At 40.6% G+C, this 21,361-nt stretch overlaps 1 protein-coding gene across 2 annotated transcripts in view; it reads left to right on the top strand.

Moving 5' to 3' along the window:
* The window catches only part of ccdc57 (coiled-coil domain containing 57), a 35,052-nt gene that overhangs the window by 9,485 nt on the left and 4,206 nt on the right, over positions 1–21,361 (top strand). The window contains exons 5-18 of one of the 2 annotated variants that reach the window (XM_035613536.2): positions 968–1,076; positions 2,370–2,471; positions 2,681–2,838; positions 2,916–2,990; positions 3,659–3,859; positions 3,984–4,142; positions 4,222–4,384; positions 8,025–8,117; positions 10,880–11,096; positions 13,896–13,957; positions 14,321–14,543; positions 18,573–18,673; positions 20,359–20,487; positions 20,756–20,936. In XM_035613536.2, coding sequence (XP_035469429.2) covers positions 968–1,076; positions 2,370–2,471; positions 2,681–2,838; positions 2,916–2,990; positions 3,659–3,859; positions 3,984–4,142; positions 4,222–4,384; positions 8,025–8,117; positions 10,880–11,096; positions 13,896–13,957; positions 14,321–14,543; positions 18,573–18,673; positions 20,359–20,487; positions 20,756–20,936 — 1,973 coding nt within the window. The remainder of the gene's footprint in view (positions 1–967; positions 1,077–2,369; positions 2,472–2,680; positions 2,839–2,915; positions 2,991–3,658; positions 3,860–3,983; positions 4,143–4,221; positions 4,385–8,024; positions 8,118–10,879; positions 11,097–13,895; positions 13,958–14,320; positions 14,544–18,572; positions 18,674–20,358; positions 20,488–20,755; positions 20,937–21,361) is intronic. The other variant, XM_047327827.1, reaches the window with a different exon arrangement.

Genomic DNA, 21,361 nt, shown 5'->3' on the forward strand with positions numbered 1-21,361 from the left:
TCAGCAAAGTGAGTCTGAGTGCAGGACAGGGTTTTTGCTATTTTGCTATATTTTGTCAGTTGCTATTTCCCACTTAACCAGTGCCATGGGAAATGCCCATGTTGCCTACGCATTTTAATGTCCAAAAACGGTTTTATCCTCCTTTGAACAATACAAAATATATGCAATAGCTGTACAATTGTTATGATTTGCATTTCCTTACACAGAAAGTAAGTATTCAGATTTCACCTTGCCTTTAAGATAAAATAAAATGTAAGTCACACAAAGGGGAAATTTGCTATGTTACAGCAGCAAAGCAAATATAAAAAATAGAAGAGGCATCAGTAAAACAAATAATTTGGGCATGAAATAAAAATAGTAGAAATTATCAAAAATTCTTTACATTATATAGAAATGTTGTTCATTCTGCTTCTTACAAAACCTGACATTGTAAGTCATGATGATTTATTTTAACAGTTAAACAAACAGTGCAGCAAGATAAATAGTGCCAGTTATGTGATTGCTGTTAACTAATTCAGACTAAAGCAATACAGTATGTGTCTATATTCCTTCAAATGTATTCATTCAAAAGAATTTTCCTGGGAAATTTGCCCAACACTGACTGTGACCTAACATAATGTTCAGGCAAGAGGTGAAACACAAAGCTATAAAGACACTGGGACTAATAGAAAAAACGGAAACAGTGACATAGGGACAGTAATTTCAAAACAAAACGGGAAACAAACTGCCAGAACAGAAAGTCATTCAGATGGTGATGGCTGTGTTTACTCTGAAACTTTTTGTTTCTCTATCAGTGTTTCTCTACTGTAAAACACATTCTCTTTCTCTCTTTCTCTTTCTTTCATTGTGTGTGTGTGTGTGTGTGTGTGTGTGTGTGTGTGTGTGTGTGTGTGTGTGTGTGTGTGTGTGTGCGTGTGTGTGTGTGTGTGTGTGTGTGTGTGTGTGTGTTTATGTGGCTGGGTGATAGCTCTACGGCTATTGAAATTCAAAAGCAAACAGAGGAGAATGAGAGGATGAAAAGTAATTTGCAGCGCAGAATACAGGAGGTAGAAGGACAGATGGCCCTACAGAAACAGGTGACCCCCCCCAACACACACACACACACACACACACAATCACACACACACACACAAACACGCACACACACATTGCCATTGGTCAGTTTTTGGAACATAAAATATATTTGCATTCATCTTCTGAGACCACTCTAACCGCTACTTGCCTAACTCAGATGTTTACCCTAACCTTCACCCAAAATCTCTTTTTTTTCACACTTTTGTGCCCAGGAGGATAATGATCTACTGTTCACTCTTTTGAATAAAACTATTATAAACTTTGCTAGTTCAGGTTACATCAATTTTGCTGAACAAACTGAATGACGCAGGATTTTCAACCAGATTAGAACACCCGAGCCCAGGTATGGCTCATGCCACTGAGAAAACACCACACAAAAAGAGAAAATCTGTGGCACTAAACCGGAACCAGAAATAATGGAACACTTGGCAGAATGCCAAATAATACTGAATACCAAACAAGTTTTTTTAGTTTTTCATTTATTTTGTAACAGTTTTCACCATGGCATAAATTAAAATAGCTTAAATGTGCTTTTTACTGTTTTGTCCTGATTTTCAATGAAAAAAAAAAATCTGAATAGGTTGCCAGCCCATCACAGGGCCAACATACATAGACAAACAGCCAACACACTCACATTCATACCTATAGTCAAAATTATAAACCTGAATATTAACAAAATATATTTTTTAAATAATGTCATTTCTATAGCGACGCATGATTCGCCATAAAAAGGGAGGCTGTGTTTGAGTGGGTTAGCATGCTTGAAATCTCACCATATTTGGCGCAAACCTAAAATGTGTAATTTGATGGGGTTGTTTGTCATTTGGGTGTGGCAAAATTTCTCATCAGCGCTGCCTACAAACTTCAACAATAGTTCTTGCTGTACTTTTCACCTAGATTTATGAAATTTGGGAGACAGATATGTCAGGCCAGGTGTGTGTGTGTGTGTGTGTGTTTAAACTTGTCTTTTTTTAGTTTTGAGAACCAATCTTGGTTCAGAATCATCATTGTGAGGACATTTCGACGTTGTGAGGACAGACAGAATAATTACAGTAGTAAGTTAGTACAATGTAGTAAGTGCAAGTACACATTTTGCAGTCTGAACTGAATCACAAACAACAAGTAACCACTGCCTAAACATGACATTTTGCAGTTGGTACCAGTCTGAAAAGTAGGAACTACAATGCCCCGAGTGATATGTTTCGTTGTAGTGACTTTGCCCATATGTCACAATAAATGTAACAGTGTTCAAATTCTACACATGCCATCTCTAATTACTCTCCTCTGGCTAACAGGAGTTGACAGTGGCTTTTGAGGCAGAGCTCAGACAGCAGGAGCATGAGTTCAACTTGAAAATGGATGAGATGTGCGCTGCAGTGCTGTCTCACAATCTCAAGGTGAGGAGAGGATGGTATCTCACTGTGATATGTGTTCATTAGTAGCAGGTTTGAAGCATCATGAGGTTGACAGAAATCTACACACAAGTACTGTATTCTGTATTACGTATATAAATAATGAAAGCAATGTACGTGTTTTCCTGTTGAACTCCGATATTATTAAGCCTAGTCTTTCAGACCTGATTTGTTGTATGTGGGTCCTTGTCCAGGTGAAGCTGCTATCGAGAGAGACTGAAGAGCACTGTCATGCTCAGCTGCAGGCTACAAACACCTTGAAAGCATCTGAGGAGTTCTGTCAGCAGATACAAACCCAGTTGCAACACAAGGACCAGCAGATCAAAGGCCTCACTGTTGTCAAGGACCACAGGTATTTTGTGTGTGTGTGTGTGTGTGTGCGCGCGCACGTGTGCGTGTTTCACATGTACTGAAAATATTCTTTCTCAGGATAAAGGAACTTGAGGATGAAGTTAAACGGATGCAGAGCAGACTGAAAAAGACGGAGGGTTACAACATAAATAAGTGAGTCATTAATAACACCATTTCCTATTGCTGTCAGAAGGTACTGGAGGGTACTGTAGGAGCATTTGACTGGGTTTTGCCATATATTTTTCAATAACATCTATTTTCAGAATTTCATTCTTTAGGTTAGGCACTACCAGCAGGAATAAAAAGGATGTTATGATACCATAATTACAAGCAACTACACAACAATTAAGCCTGTAGCTTTCTTTCTTTTTTTCCTTCTTTTTCTCAAATTGTTTTGGTGAGTATTACTGTGCATGTAACTGGAGCACACTAATGAAGATTGGACAGTATGAAAGTTAAAATTTTGGTGCTGGTGAAACTCTGGGTTCGAATTTCACCTGAATGCTTGGACCCCTTTATACATTTAGTCTAGTCTACTTTGTGATACTTTTTTTTATTATTTGAAACCTGTGATGGGTCAACAATAACTGAAACTGGCTTAAGCACTTCATAATAATAATAATCCATTTCATTTATAGAGCACTTTTCATTGCTAAAAGCAATCTCAAATCTCCCTGATGGCTGGTGACTGTGCCTGTTTCTTGTATTAAGCTGTAGTTGTAATAATGGTTTGTGTCAACTCCAGCATATATGCTGAATCAAGCTGTCTGAATGTCTAATTATATCTCCCAATATCTAACTGAATGGTTGTTTCCGTCAAGATATGAGAATGTGGTCGAGGCTCTGAAAAAGTGTGAAGCACAACTGGAAACTCAGCATCAGGCCCACACAGAGCAGTTGCAGAAGGCTGAGAAACGCATTGACAGAATACAGGAGAATGTGGACGTCCTGACTGCACGGGTACGCTGCTTACAGAAAGACAAGCAGGAGGCCATGGAGCAGAAAAAAGAGACAATCGTGAGGTAAGACAGACACAGACAGAATTAAAAAAGCACAAAGAAAAGCAAACATTATCATATTGGCACTGACCAGAGAACCTTGTTTTTTTCTCTCTGTGTTTGTGTGTGTGCATGTGTGTTTTCCAAGGCTTCAACAAGAGGTAGAAACAACCCGGACCGGCTGGGACAAGTATATCACTCAGGTCTCCAGGGAGATGGTTGTCAAGGATAGCGAGATGATCTCTCTGCAGGACGGAGAATCCAAACTCAGAGCTGAGCTGGAGAGGAGCAGGGAGGAGATCGAAAGGTGAGAATGATGAAACAGGAAAAGAAAGAATGTGATTAAAGGATCAGAGTTATTCAGAAAATGTTGTTTGTGTTGTCAGGTACAAGCAACAGCTGTGTGCTGGTTTGGAGAGAGAAAGGAACTTAGAACAGAGGGAGGTCCAGGTGGAGTTGGAGTGGCAGAGACACTGTGAGGACATGAAGGCGAAACTCTACCTTGCCAATGAGAAGCTAATACAAGAACTGTCACAAGCAAGAGATCAGGTCAGCTTCTCATACATTACAGCACTCCCTCTACTTCATCAATGTATGCGGCTTTATTTGTGCACACCTACACCTACACATTTTAATGTCATTTTTAGTTCTCAAGTGGATGGGTAAAAGTACAGTAAACATTGTGGAATTAAGATCACTACACTATCATTTCTTCTCATCCCAAGTCTGAACTGTACCCACATGCTCTCGTCTTCAGTCACACACTGCTCCTTGAATGTAGTTCTAGGATCAGTCCAAAGACTTTGAATTTGGCCATAGCATGTCTGTGAAAAAGTGCAGTTGACTTTCCAAAATTAAAAGAAAAGAGATAACATCGCAACATTAAATATAAACATTGTAGTTATACGCATGTTGCAGTTCATTAAATGCCCTTTTCACATTTACTGTTGATGGGTTAAAAAATTGTTTGGGTATTCTGTCAAATTTTGTCTTTTGTTATTGGCGCGCTCTTGGGATGTCTTGGAATCCACAGGATTGAGGCCATTTCATATTTCTGTGGAATTGGTTTAAATTAAGCCAATCAAAATGTTATCCTTTCTCTACTGAACTATACTGTTTTTGTTATCCTTACCTTGCTTTTGCAACACTGACCACTCACCACAGAAGGGCTGTAGGCTGCTTGCATATCAAGTCAGGAGGTTAAACCTGCACTGACTCTGAGTTCAGACAGAGTGGTTGACAAAATGCAGTGATAATCCTAAGCAAAGATCAGTGCACAAAGCAATCAAGGAGCAGCTTCTCGTTCTTAGCTGGTACCGACCATTTCTTTCCTCTGTTTAAATACGATCAGTCAAATTAACCAAATTTAATTTCACAGATAATTCAATAGTAAACCAAAATTAAACTTAAGATAATTATCTTAAGTTTAATTTAATCTTAAACTTAAGATAATTCAATAGTAAACCAAAATTAAACCCAGCCAAAGATTGTTTTTGTAAGAAGAACTTGCAATCTGAGATGCAGCAGGTGATGACGGCATTGTATTGAAGGTACTGTGACTAAAAGTAATCATGGTTTCTCCTTATACATTATATATATATTCATTCATTCATTCATCGTCTACCGCTTTATCCATTTAAGGGTCGCGGGGGGTCGCTGGAGCCAATCCCAGCTAACATTGGGCGAGAGGCGGGGTTCACCCTGGACAGGTCGCCAGCCTATCGCAGGGCCACATACAGATACGGACAATCATTCACTCTCACATTCACACCTACGGTCAATTTAGAGTCTCCAATGAACCTAACCCCATTCTGCATGTCTTTGGAGTGTGGGAAGAAGCCGGAGAACCCGGAGAGAACCCACGCATACACGGGGAGAACATGCAAACTCCACACAGAAAGGCCCTGGTTGAACCGGGATTCGAACCCAGAACCTTCTTGCTGTGAGGCGAAGGTGCTAACCACTACACCACCGTGCAGCCTATTATATATATATTCATTATTAAAATTAAGATGTGTACTTGATATTATTCCACAATTTCTCATCATTATTTTTATTACCAAATGCTTTTGTTATTACAAGAATTCTTCCTTGTAATACTGGAATTTAATCTCAACTTTCTCCTGAAAATTTAACAAATCTTAAAATAAAATAAGTTTCCTTTCATAGCATCTGAATCAGAAAAATTTTAAATTTGAATGGCCCTATGTAATGAAGGTTGCTTAACACATAACTGACTGGATAGAGATAGTGAGGACTGGGTGGTACCTGTTGTTTGACTTGTATGGTTGATGATATGAGAAGGTTTTGGAAGAAAGATTTGAAGATTCTTGTAACGAAATGCAAGGCAGAGCAGCAATGACAATTGTGATGTCAAAGGTATGGCTAGTAATAGTCGTAGTATATGTAGGTTGGAGCAGTGTATATTGAAACAAACCAGTTTTGATCCTTTTCCATGATCAACTGCCACCATGATCCATGATGTGACCACAGCCACAATGCTGCATCTGCAAGGATAAAGCAGAGGGATTTCCCCATAAACTGAGCCTATAGAATCATAACTAAGACCTCGTCCAAGGCAGACCAAATCAGATCAAAGAGCAAAGCCTACATGTTAATGTTGAGAGGGTGTCTGCCCTCCGGATTCAAAACTGGGAGATGGAGCTTGATAGCTGGAAGCTCTGGCTCCCACTGTGATTTGGGAGACTTTAGGGACAATAAGTAAGCCTGCATTCTAGGAGCGCAGCACTGGGTAAGTGGGGAATATGGTGGTATAAGTTCTTTAAGATAGGATATGCCATACCATTAAGGGCTTGGTATTCTATTCAATTCTAAATTTAAGAGGAAGCCAGTGTATTGAAACTAACAAATTATTAGTGTGATCTCAATTCCTGGTTGTTGTCAGTAAATATGCTGCAGCATTGGTGCGCTAGCAAAATATAGTCCATTCGTTATCGATAGAATGATAAAAATTATATTGGTCTATATCGGAGTTAAGTGTACATAGATTACAGATTTAAATGATGTACACAAGCAACAGCTAATACTTGTTTCACTGTTAAAAAAATAAAGAATTACGCACCATCCGTTAGTAAATCTGTTCTCTTCTCCGCTCGAGAACCAAGAACCAGTCGGTGCTTAAAAGATAGATGGCTAGATGAACTTTATTGACCCCAAACTGGGCAATTCCAGCATTACAGCAGCAGGTGTCAGTCATGCAACACACCTTACAAAATCAAAAAAATAAAAGAAGTAAAAATATAACAATTGAAAAAAATATAAAACAATAAGGAATATAGAGAATGTAAAAAGTGCAAGTGTGCAATCAGTTACCAGTAATGTGCATAAGAACATGGTATCTTGAAGGCGCAAAGGTGCCAAAATTTGTGCTAAACACAGTCCAGAGTTTTTTTTAAATAGTTGCTACATAATGCAATTATTCATTAATTTGTTGTCATGGCTGTGTAGATATCCAAAGCTTAATTGAAGATTCTTTTCTTTTCAGAAAATTGTCCAAAACTGTCATGGTCATTCTTCTTAAAGGAGCAGTAAGCGGGCCGCACCTCACAACACTGCAAGTGCCGTTTGTAAGCATCACTCTGCTAGTGGGTTAGCGATGCAACTAACGCCGTTAGGGTGTCAGTCTCCCATACCCGAGGTAGCGGGTGCAGTAAAATCACAACAACAACAAAGAGAGAAACAAGCTTTCTCCAAAATCACTTACTGCCCCTTTAAGGGGAAGAATCTACCACATGAAACTGGGTCTTTTTAGATTGTCATTCTTAGTACATACAGCAGGTGGACCAGGCAATCACATATTATTATCTTTCGTCCCATTACATGGCCCCCCTCAAATGCCTAAAGTAAAGAGAAATCAGTCATGCCTTAATGCTGACAATTAGTGTGCCTAAGACACTGTGCTGATGATAATCCTGATGAAGGCCAGAAGCCATAGTGCCTGGTCTGACAATAAATAAATAGTATTGATTGTTCGTGCTTATTAAATTTGTCTGATTGTTAGCAAACAGCAGTTTTTGGCACTTATTTATAGTGCATAATGTCACTTGTTTTGTCATTAGTCTTTTATTACTTTCCTGAGTCAAAAATGGAACCACCGTTGTCTCTATCTTGCTCTGAAGGCCCAGGTGATAATGATACTAGTCGTGGTTTTCATGTTGGTCTCTGTCAGGCGAAAGCGGGGCTGAAGGAGAAAGAACAAGAGCTAAAGGACATTACTATCTTACTACATTCTGTTACAACGGAGAGAGACCAGGCGACAATGGTAAGAATACATTTTTATTGTGCAGACCAACAGCACCATCTTGACCAACTAACCAAAGCAAAGCAAATAATGCCTCTGACTGAAACGGTGAATATTAGCAGTCATTTGAATCTATATAAGCTCTATAAAGGATGTAGAGATACCTCGAAAAAAACTTCTTTCTTCAATGATGTCAATCATATGATGTCATATAATGGAGCAGCAATCTACCAATTGGGCTTCATCCCATCTCCGACCACTGTGGAGCAAACTTGAAAAGTATAGTCTGGGTGTCATGGGTTCCACAGAAGAAAAAAAAATTGTATTTGAAAACATTTTTACTGCATTTTCAATGATTAAGTAAAAAAAATCAGCCACATGCACTAGTCTGGATTAGTTAGACTGAATATTTTTGTAAATCTTAAGAATCTTCTCCTGTACTACAGGATATTCATATTAGAAGAATGACTGTTTCATATTTGACATATCCATAAAAACATAATGCAGCCTGGCTCAATAATTAAACCTGGCTCAACAATGTTAAACCTGAGGCCATATTGAGTACTCACAAGACGTCTACAAAGTATATAAATGCAACAAACGAAAAATTGTTTGGATTGAGATAGCCTCTCAACAGCTATCTCATCAAATGCCATATGTTTATTTTGCACCACTAGTGAAATGCACACTTTTTAATTTAAACTATTTTGCTTGAATATATCATGTTTTTGTTCTTGATTATGGCTACATCCACATTGCTAAGTTTTTGTTTTAAAACTCATCGCCGATGCTACGTTTACGCCTGCCATCCACAAATATCAAATTAACTATAAACACATCCAATATACCAATTATCACCATTAGAAACTTGAATGATCTCACGTCATAAAAGCTTTAATTTCTTTATAATCAATTATGAACTATGATCATATTTGCTGCACCAAATTACCTGTGGTCCTTCACCTACACTTTGGTCTTTTACAGTGACTTTAATGAAAATAAAGATATTTATAGAGTAAAATTGAAAAGCTCAGGTGGATCAAAGTGGTAAGGCACTGAAAAGACTTTAGTGTCACAGTGGTTCAAATCAACATATTTCATCTGATATGCTGCAATATATATATATATATATAAACTATAAATACGTAAGTGGTGAATGACGTCCTGACATGTCATGTCACTGTAGGAGTAAAAGTCTTGTAATAGTTGAATGCTCTTGGAGATGAACAATGGAATAAGATCTTATAATAATGTACATCATGAACTCAGCTCATGGCTCAGCTCCAGCCCTGAATGCAGACAGCTGGGGAGAACCATGAAAAATAAACAGAAATATAAGTAATTACCCTAAACGCCTTTTTGATCTAAAATATTCAGAAGACTGAATAAGCTTTTCAATATAAAAGATGAATAAGCTTTTCAATATAAAAGGTTCAGAACTTATTTGTAATAACTTTAACCACCAAGTTGTATTTATATGTCACATACAGCATCAATGTCTCAATAAAAATGTTAACAGTTAGAATTAGATTTTCTTCCCTGGTTATGGTTTGGTTAACAATTTTAGCGATTTGATACTTTTATACTTACATTATCTTCATTGTTGGTCGCTTGCTGTTGTGACCTGTATAAATACATCCATGGTTTCAGGTCCGAAGCGAGTCCAGTAGAAGTCTGTTTAAACATTTGTAAAGTCTGCTTGTTCTCATAGCCCAGAGGCAAGAGGGGAGTAACTTGGAAGCTGGAAACTTTTTTCAGTAATGTGCTGGGTGAGCAACTCCTGTAGAACTGAAATGGAGGCGGTCCGGGATCCAGTTAATATGGACTGTATTTATACAACGCTTTTTTAGTCTTATTGACCACTCAAAGCGCTTTACAAGTCACATCACCCCTTTCACACACATTCATTAATTATTTAGTATTTACCACACTCTTCTGTCACATTCATACAATGCCAGAAGAGGCAATTCAGGGTTAAGTGTCTTGCCGCAGGACATATCGGCATTTGGACTATGGGAAGCTGGGATCGAACCGCCAACATTTGGGTTAGTGGACAACCGACACTTCCTCCTGAGCCACAGCCAACCATATAATACATCCATGCTTTTACTGGCTAAGATTTTAAGCCTGCTCATAACAAGGCATAATATTCATGACCTGCGTAAGCAGCTACTCCTCAAGAAACACTTTTACCTGCAGGGAAATTTGGTTGAAGCGACATCTAAAAGTGCCATTCTACAAAGTCAAATGTAAATAATATGATAAAATAACTAGAAAACTAGAAAAAATCATAAATAAATAATTTAAAGGGGCAGTAAGCGATTCTAAAGCAATACACGTTTGGTAAAAATCAGAAAATGTTTCCCCACCGTCCGTTAGCTGTCACTGTGTGTGTGTCGCTGTGTGCTTTCTGCCTCACCTCCTGCCACTTTAAAATCTGCCTAGTAAAATAAGCTGATGAATTGAATCAAATTTACTATTGAATGAATAATTTTTCCATTTTGTCCATTTTCTCAATATTTGTATTTGTGTGTATTTCTCACTCAGCAGGGAGAAATTGTCTCCATGCTATTGTCTATTTCCCATTGTATGTGTTAGTTAAAACAGTGCCCAACATTTTACAACCTCCCTTGGTGTGGTCTTTTTGTAAATATGACAAAAAAGGCATTTTGGCTGTTTAGTTCCTAAAATGGCTGCAAATCGTTAGTGAGTATTGGGGGAAACATGAAGATACATACGGTGCATTACTCTGTTTGGATTAGTGTGTATTTATCTATCCACAGGGTCTCACACCAAAGGTAGACTCTCTGCCATCAGTGGAGATCCAACGTATGCAGGAGCAAAACACAATCCTCCGGGATGTGGTTACTCAGATGAGGAAGAACATGGAGCATCTCAGCCATCCCCTAGTCCACTCCCAGGTCCAGCCACAGGTCTCCTCTCCTAGGCCAGTTCCACATCCAGGATCCACTGCCATCCCCTCCAAAGTCAGCCCAACAGGTGCGGACAGTACGCTTTTACTCATTCATGGTTGATGAATTCCATCAAACAGCAACTTTCTGTGAAACATTTTGAAACCAAAATAGACCAAGCAACTGATCACATGTCTATTGTTTGCCACAGAAGGTGGCTGAATGTTTCCAAATCATAAAGAGGTTTTCAAGTGATGTAGTGCAAGGCAAGTTGCAGCTTTACCATGAACTGTTATTGAAAACCTGAAAATATCTGACAATGCCACCTCCTGCTAAGGGGCAGGAGGAACCCTTTACACTATTAATATGTCATATGCCTATACGTTGGCTTCCCGAAACAGGAGACATTGATTGAATTAAAAAGGACTTGAATTTTGTCACAAAATAGTAAGCATATAAAAACCCCAATTCAAACAAGAGCCATGAGGTGAATGGATGGTGAGAATTAAAATGTACTGTCCACAATATATGCAGGTTGGGTCGGTTGGTGTGCAAAGTTCTGCCGGGAGCGTGTCTATGTTCCGTCAACCCTATGCTCCCTCAAACCTATGTTCCCTCAGCCCTATGTTCCCTAACCCTAACATAGGGCCTAATTTTGACAGGGGGAAATTCCATAGAAATGAGGGAACATAGGGATGACCCTGTTCTGCCTGACAACTGGAGGGGACAGACAGAGAGAGAGAGCAGGTTATAAAATAACGAAAATGTATGACCAGCCAAAAAATGCCATATAGGTGAGACGCAAACAAAAGGCTATCTGTAGCCACAGCTTTTCAATGCTTTTCAATGTTAAACTGCTATGAGCATTACGGTAGTTTTGCTCCGTTCCCCTTTATGACATCGGAAGGCTCACAGCTGGCTGTTGCCCTAGCAGGAACAAAGTTACAAAGTCAATCTTGGCTACACTTACTACAATAATGCAATAGTGAACTTTGAAAGAATTGTTTGCATGTCTGAGAAGGAGACTTCACCACACAGAGTCAACATGTGTCTATTGAGACTGGCAAGCTTTTATCACTTCCTGATTACCGGCTGGTCATGTGACCACCTCATGGATCCCCAGCGGAACAGCCGTCAGGGGCAATTTAGCTTAGTGTCTTGTCTAAGGACACATCAAATGCAAATCTTAAAACAATCTTTAAGATATACATTCTTTATTTGTAGTTCCCGTGCTAGATCGGTAACAGGACAGAGGTCCCACCATGAGTGACCTAATTTCTGACCATAACACTCCAGCCAGCAAGGTCCCCATCTTGTAAACTTGACAGTGTGTCCGGTAATAGAGAGTTCACACAAAAACATGAAGTGAAAAATAATGGTCGCTATACAGTACATTAGAGCATGTTCATTTTCAGATTTACAGGTTTGGTCATTATGGACACATCACCAAAAGAAGGCATTATAATGCAGATCAATAATACACCGGTACACCCACATGCCATTATTTAATCAGCCAATCATATGGCGCCAGTGCAATGAATAGACACATACAGATATACGACACGACCTCCAGTTAATTTTCACATCAAACATCAGAATGGAGAGAAGATGTTATCTCAGTGATTTTGATTTGAGTATTTCTGAAACTGACGATCTCATGAGATTTTTTTACTCAGAATGAGAGAGCCAAAAACGAAAGACATAACTAGTGAACAGCAGTTCTGTGGGCAGAAACACATTGTTGATGAGGTCAGAGGAGAATAGTCCAATTAGTTGGAGCTGAGAGAAAAGCTATAGTAAGAAAAACACTCTCCAACCTTGAGGTGGATGTCAACAACCCCAGAGACCACGTCAGGTTCCACTCCTGTCAGCCAAGAACAGAGATCTGAGGCTGCAGTGGACACACACTCACCAACACTGGACAGTTGAAGACTGAACAATTTAGCCTGACCTGATGAATCTGAATTTCTGCTGAGGCTACAGACAGTGGGCTCAGAATTTGGCATCAACAGTCTGAATCTATGGAGCCAGCCTGCTTTGTGTCAAAGGTCCCAATTCTGGGAGCTCATTTAAATTTGCTCCGCCAGAATACGGTCTGGATCCCCTCCACTGGGAAGTGATTTCCCTCGGCAGAAAAACTTGGTCCAATCACAACCAATTATCTGATAATGGGCGGGGTTTATACCATGACACGGAGAGAAGTGATTTTTGTAAACAAACCAAGGCTGCCGCTAATGAACAAGCATTTGACTTAAAGTACCAGATATTTTAAAAATCCTTTCACAAAAACGGCAACACTCGTTCACAGACATCTCTCTACTCTAGTCTGTTGACACTCAGTGAATCATGTGACGCTCAACAGACGTGACATGATTCATTGCTCTCACCATCGGTAGCCTCTTCTTAGAAATCAAAAATGAACAGAGGGGCCCCAGACTAACATGGATTTAAGTATTAGTCTGGCTATGTGGGCTAACAGTAAATGCAGCTGACAAATCTGCAGAAATGATGTGATGCAGTCATGTCAACTGTGAACGAAATTTTAAAGGAATGTTCCAACATATAAATCCATGAAACAAAGTATTTGGGCTGTGTCTTAAGCAAATAGCAACTACCCAATATATTTATAGTTGCTAATAATTTGGCAGCTGGATGGAATGGAGCTCACAAATGCACCAGCGTTTAGGATTCACAGATCACTGGAATTTTGAGCTCTAAAATTAAGTATTTTTAACTAAACTAGTTCTATTGTCCTTTAAACCGTAAGAGGTACAAAAGTCAGGCATAATTATATAATTTCATCTAATGACTAAAAACTTTTTTCTCAGTTGGGATGCTGTATTGTATTGTATTAGTTTCTCTTTGTAATCGTTTTTCTTTTCCTTAGGTGGTCAGCAGGAGGACAGAGTGGCTCATACAGAGTGTGCTCTTGCCAAAATCATGGAAAAGGTACTGAAGGAAAGATTTAAACTAGTTGAGGTTTACCTATTAGTTGCATCCATGCAGCTGCCTGGTCTAGATGTTTGGAGTTAAAGCTACCATTATTTTTAAGAGCTTTAAGCCACAAACTTAACTGGAAACTGTTGTTAATGTTTGGTCTATTTTTTCAAGCCATAAAAAAATTGAAACCACAAATAAAAAAATGTTACATTAAGTCACATTACTGATGGTTCCGAATCAGCGCTTTTAAAATACGTAGGTCACAGATAGAACATTTATCTCATCGGTATAACGTATATTGGCTGATCGGTATATCGTGTAAGAGGTTACAATAACCCAATTTCTTCAAGATCCATTTCATCTTCCTTCTAGATTGCGCTGGCACAACAGCTCCAGGAGGAAAACCTGCATTTGCGGCGGCAGCAGGCCCCAGATCTGTTTGAAAATGTCCTTGGTGCAAAAGGCAACCCTCCTCTTCTGCGAACCAGGTTGAAGCAGGCAGCGTCCTGTATCGCCCGTCTGAGCAGAGAGAAACAGCAGCTAATAGAGATGGGCAACCGCATTCGTGCCCAGATCACCACTGCTGGACTACAGGGTACACGACAGACAAGCTCACACACTACATTAAACATCAAGCAGCAATATTAACACAGCTTGTAACTAAATAGGCAACATTGGGAGGTAAAGTAACTCCCCATTACTCATCTGTTTGGTTGATGGGGCCGGTGATCATTGACAATGTTTATTAGTGAGATAAGATTTGTGGTCTTATAAACTTCCTTTGAATTTCATTTCAAGAGACCAGGCACAGTTGTATGACAGTCAGACTGGTGTTCTAATGACAGTAATAATATTGACACTTATAGAAGTAACAATGTTGTTCGTGAAAGCAGCAGCAATTATAGCAGCACCAGTTAATAGTATTTTTTGGTATTTACCCTTTTAATGTTGTAATATTTTAAAAAGACAGTTACTTAGAATTGATCTTAGTACTGTACATTGATATGTTCACAAATCAGGTTTATATTAGCTCTAACTGAGATACTTCAGAACCTCAGACTGCCACACTGTCACGGCTGAGCAGGAACTGGACCGAAATGCAAAGGTGATGAAAAACAGGATATTTAATAATAAAACGAAAACAATCAAACCAAGGCCCACCGACTGGCAACGTAGAGCAGAGCTCGGTCGGACCACCGACGAGCGGCATGTTGATCGGCCCACCAACTGGCGACGTGGAGGGGCAGACGTCAACAGGACCACCGATGAGGAACGCGTCGATCGGTCCTCCGACGGGCGACGAGGAGGAGCAGACGTAGACCGGACCACCGACGAAAAACGTGTCGATCGGTCGTCCGACGGGCGAGGCGCTGATGTCGAGTAGACCACCGACGAAGAACGTGTCGATCGGAGACTTGGAGTAGGCGTCGGTCGGACAACCGATGGAGAACGTGTCGATAAGCCCACCGACTGAGGACGAGGAGCAGACGTCGGCCGGACCACCTACGGAGAACTTGTCGATCGGTCCATCGACTGGGGATGAGGATCAGGCGTCGACTGGACCACCAACGAGGAACGCGTCGATCGGTCCATCAACTGGGGACGAGGAACAGACGTCGGCCGGACCAGCAACGGAGAACTTGTCGATCGGTCCATCGACTGGCGAGGAGGAGGAGCAGACGTCGACCAAACCACTGACAATGGACGCGTCGATCGATCCTCGACGGGCGACGAGGAGGAGCAGACGTCGACCAGACCACCGACGAAGAACGTGTCGATCGGTCCATCGACTGGCGACGAGGAGGAGCAGACGTCGACCAGATCACCGACGAAAAACGTGTCGATCGGTCCATCGACGAGGAATAGGCGTCGGCCAGACCACCGACGGGGAACTTGTCGATCGGTCCTCCGACGGGCGAGGAGGAGGCACTGATGTCGACTGGACCACCGATGAACGTGTCGATCGGTCCATCGACTGGGGACGAGGAGCAGGCGTCGACTGGACCACCAACGAGGAACGTGTTGATTGGTCCATCGACTGGGGACGAGGAGCAGGCGTCGACTGGACCACCAACGAGGAACCCGTCCATCGGTCCATCGACTGGGGACGAGGAGGGTTCGGCTGGACCACCGACGTGTGACGTGTCGATCGGCCCACCGACTGGAGACATGTAACAGGCATTGGCCGGACCACCGACGTGGAACGTGTCGATCGGTCCACTGACCGGGGACGTGGAGGTCGGCGGGAGGCAAGCAAGCCGCAGGCCTGCCTACATTGTTGGCCTGTTCTTAGCTCGAGCCAAATAATCCAAACTTCCCTGCCTGCCATGCGCAGACACCCTTCCTTGTATTCCCATCCTAAGTCCTTTTTAAATTGTCCATGAATACAAGTAAGGGTGTTAATTAACTCACGAAGATCTAGATAAAAAAAAAAATCACTTGCTGGGTCCATTTTGTGGTTGGATCGTTCTGTCAGGATTGAGCAGGAACTGGACCCAAATGCAAAGGTGATGAAAAAACAGGATATTTAATAATAAAACGAAAACAATCAAACCAAGGGTGTCCACGAGATGTAGCAAAACAGGTAATCCAAATACTGGAGCCAGGGGGGAAAATGCAGAAACAGACCAGAGAAAACAGCAGAAACAGACGTCTCCGGACAGACTGGGGAAACACAAAAGACACAGACCGGGAGTATAACAGGAAAAAAACAGACACACCAAACCAACACAGACAAAGGGAAGCACAGAGACTAAATACACACAAGGAGGGCGGGGCAATTACAACACAGGTGAGACACATTAGGAACAGGTGCAGACAATCACAGGGGCAGGAGACACAGGAAAAGCAAAGACAGCAGAAACTAGACACAGGACAGGAAGTGAAACAACACAAGGAACTAATTCAAAATAAAACAGGAAATGAAAACAAGATCTTGACACACTGGGCAGGATTATCTGGTTTTCCATTATTCCAACTACACTGAAACCCGGGAGCCAACTGTTACTTACATTCTGAGCCTTGAAGCCAGCAAAAGATGCACATAACATGGGATGATTTCAAAGTATATATCATTGTTTAACATTGGCTACAATATAGGGAGTGAAATGAAAGTAGAGATGACTTAATAAAATATTTTTTGATTATATTATGGATAGGCTATCCATAACATTCAACATTAACTGGCACTTGAGTGAATGGAAACAAAGAAATTGTATTTTGAGTACTTTATGTTGAGATTGTGACAATAATTTATACACCGGCCCTACATACTACACAGTCATTTGTTTTGTTAATGATGACAGGCAGCTAAATTATGTTGTTGTTGTTTATTGCCACTGTTATCACGTGACCACGCCCACCCCCAACTCCGCCGTCCCGAATTTCGCCCATTCTCATCTGGTCACCCTAGCTTTGCTACTAACAAGGCTGGCAAGGGTCGAAAACCAGTTTGCAGTCCATAGGGGTGACTACAGTCTAGTCCACATGACTTGTTGCCCTCTCTTGCAAGCCTTCCCATATTGGCAAAGGAAGGACAGACAAACAGGGGTATGCTAATGCTTACAGGATCATTGTCAATCCTGTGGTTAACATCAACTTGAATGCCCGTCACATCTAGGGTAAAGTTAGGATAGATAAGCTGTTCCTGCTGATGGGCATGTCTCTTTAGTGTAGACAAATCAGATTTTCATTGAATGGGTAGATAAAAAAAACCTGCATAGGTTACACGTGGATCCTTGCTACAAGTTCCCCTCTGAGGAAACAGGAGAGATACGGCTCCTACTCTAATCCCTAAGGGATGTCCAATTGGAACATCTTTGATCAAGATGGGGATGATGATGATGATGACAACCACAAACAATTTTCTGGGTAACTTGCCAAGGTATGGAGGAGCGAGGGCAGGAGGAACTATAAGTTAAGTTTTTATTTTTCGTTTAAAGAAATGTTTTCCTTTTAATGCAAGAAAAAGATTAGTCCAGAGTTCCTTTTTTTTTTTTTACCGGTATTAGATTATGTTGATGTAATATACATGCATGCAGAAAATACCCCTTCTGAAGAAACTGGATGTTGTTTATTATTCTGCTTTGCGGTTTGTCACTGGTGCAACCGCAAGAAGTCATCACTGTAAATTATATGAAATGGTTCAATGGACATCACTACATCTTAGAAGGAAAACCCATACCCCGAGTTTTTATTGCAAAAGCGTTAATGGGCAAATTAGCACAAAACATGCAGTCTGCTGACACTTCGCCATAACACATATAGTACCTCTTCATCGGTCAAACTTCTTCTTCAGTCTCAGACCACACGAACAGCACTGGGGAAATCTGCCTTTTACTCCCATGCACCACATGAATGGAGTGAGATGCAAAACCTACTGAACTTGGACTCCTTGCACTCTATAGACTGTAGATGTTTAAACTTTTTCTCAACTCAGTCTTCGTAGAACATTGTCATTGCTTTTGATGCTTTTAATTGCTTTTTAAGTGTTTTATTATGTGTCAATGTCACCTTGACTTTGTTTGTATTTGTGTATGGAACTTTTTATTTTCATTTGCTGCCATCAAAAAAAGTAATCTGAATGGAAAGCATCTCAAGCTCCTTATCAAACTGTGTCTAACAGAGCCAGTGGAAGCAGAAAGGGACTCTTCCACAGAGAAGCAAGCAGACCAACTTGGCCGGTTTTCTGCTCTGGAACAACTGCAGTACCAGCTCACCACACAGGTATGTGCTCCAACTCAATTTTTCAAACTCTCTTCAAATCCCTACCTCAACAGTTACCTAATTCTTCCTTGCAGTTCCTTTTAAATTTCATCTATATCCCATCCTTTACCTCAGCATCATCCTTATAGTGTAGTGCTAAGTTTTCAAGAAGTGAGATAGTAATTAGGAAAGACTGTTCACTTTAGTACCCAAGTGATAACAGCAGTAAATGTAATGGGATATATTGAGTAATTCTACAGATTAAAGAGATATGAGGCAATTTTTACACCCAAACCAATGTTAATATTCAGCTTTATCAGTTATTGGTATCAATTATCAGCCTCAACCCTCAATGTCAGGAGGACCAAGTTACTGTTTAGTTGTTTTTTTTATAGCTCAGGTAAATATGAATTGATATGTAACAGAGAAAACTGCACAGATTGCATTTTTTAATACCCTCTCCCAACCCGTTATGTAAGGCAAGCCACACAACTTGACCCACAATTTGATGTGTTAATCAACCACCTGAACCCAACCAGAATAGAATACTGCAAACTGATTCTCTTCAATCGAGTAGGGATTCCGTTTTAAAGGGGTATTCTTGTAGATTAACCAAACTTTCTTACCTGGTGAGTAGTTGGGGGCAGAGACTGGGGCGCTAATCCGGGCATTTGTTGCTCCCAGCTGATCGAAGGAGCGAAGCCTGGTTGTCCTTCCAAATTGTCCTGCATTGTTATAGATGTGCTGAATTGTGCAAAACTGTCAGGTTTATCACATACAGCAAGTACATCCTTCATACTTTCACTTAACCCCTTGACAAAAACGTATTGTCATGCCAGAGTCATGTAATTCGCCACACTGCATGATAAATGTCTGTGGCTAAGCAGATGATTAGAGGGAGATCCAATGAAATCAGGGTCAAAAACAGGGTGGAACTTAGACAAACTAGAATTACTGCTCTGCGGTTGTATGCCTCCGCTGACCAATGCAGTATACACAATATTTCTCCGGACTCATATACTGTAACATGAGCTTGTTGACTTAAAAGGAATGTAATAAGTGTACTTTTTAATGAAATGTCATGTTTCACCCATGTCGACTGATAGGTAGGTTTTGTCATATGCTGCAAAGGTAATCACCTGAAGTAAAATATCTGCAAAACAGACTTTGTTTTACAACCAGAGAAACGGGATGCGAAAGTGAAAAGGGTGAAAACTGTTAAAAAATATTATTGTTTACAGGTGTTCCTGACATATTGCATTCACAATAATATGACTTTAATAATAATAATAATACATTTTATTTGTTACACACTTGACATTTGAAACCTTTACCTTTGAGTGCTGAAATCGATCAGTCATTTACTTATCTAATTCCTGGTTCTTTGATAACTGAGTGAGGTGGTTCACTATGGGAAATTGCTTTGGCCAATGTGTGTCCAATGACATCTTTCAGTGACAGACAGGTCTGTACTACCAGTCAACCAGCCCGTATTGAATAGTTCTCAACCGGTTTCTTTCTGTGTCTATGCAAGAAGGGAAGTGATGGTGAAAATCAGCTGGTGAAAACTTGTGGACAGTCATGACACAGAGCTGACCTACTGTCTGCACACTGTCTGAAAGAACCTAAGAATAACCCTGGTGCTGAGTATTTGTTTTACCACTAGAGAGCACAGTGGGTCCTTCATGATGTACTTGTGCCCTCAGGAGCTGCAGTTTGCTCTGAGGCAGAGGGTGTGCACTGATGTGGAACAGCTTCTCCCTGAAACCAATACCCAAGGTCCTGCGACTGCCTACCCTCGGTCCCAGGATCACAAAACCACAGACAGATCTGAGGTAACAGCACAGTCTTAAATACTAGATTAATTGATCGGCAATAACAGCCCAGATGCCTTTGTCAGTCCTCACATTGAATGGAGATCTGTTGCGGCTTAACAGCACGTGAGGTATTTTTATTTTCATTTTTTACAGGTACTGTACTGGTGCTAGCAAATTATCAGGAAAATAAGTGCAGCAAAACAAAAATATAATATTTAGTTATCATTACAATTAAAGACTTTTCACAAATTCTAAATTGAACTTGCTCTCTGCTCTCTTCCTTTAGAGCTCCAGGAACAAAGAAAACACTGCTCCACTCAGCCAGTCACAGAGCTCATCGGACATGGGGCCACAACCCCACTCAGGTCTGTCCAGGTCACAGTGCTCAACAGAGGAGTCATTACATTCGCTGAAGGAGCTGTGGGAGATACTAGACCGTGAAATCAGTCCATCTATTTTCTCAGAAGGTAATCACACCAGAATTATAGGGAAAATGATAAATGGACTTTATATATTTTCTAGGCTTATCGACCACCCAAAGCAATTTACAAGTCACAGTCACCCCTTCTATACTGTGCTTTTTCTATCACAAGTCATTCATACATATTTGGCACGCTGACAGGTGCAACCAGGGATCTAACCTTTGTATGTAGCATTATGTGACTTCATACAGTATCAAAAAAGTTTTCACGAAAAAAAAAGGTCTTGACATACATCAAATTGTAATGGCAAAGTGAGATCAACTGCTCAGACGGAATTTAAGGGGTCTAGGGATCGGATTTTGCTGCAAGACAGGAACTTTCTACCATAAGGATAGGGAAACATACTACAGAAAGTAACAAGGTCTTTACAAGGATGCATATCTGGATGTCCCAAAAAAGCCAAAATGGAT

The sequence above is a fragment of the Scophthalmus maximus genome, chromosome 16 (assembly GCF_022379125.1).
Source record: "Scophthalmus maximus strain ysfricsl-2021 chromosome 16, ASM2237912v1, whole genome shotgun sequence".
Lineage (NCBI taxonomy): Eukaryota > Metazoa > Chordata > Actinopteri > Pleuronectiformes > Scophthalmidae > Scophthalmus > Scophthalmus maximus.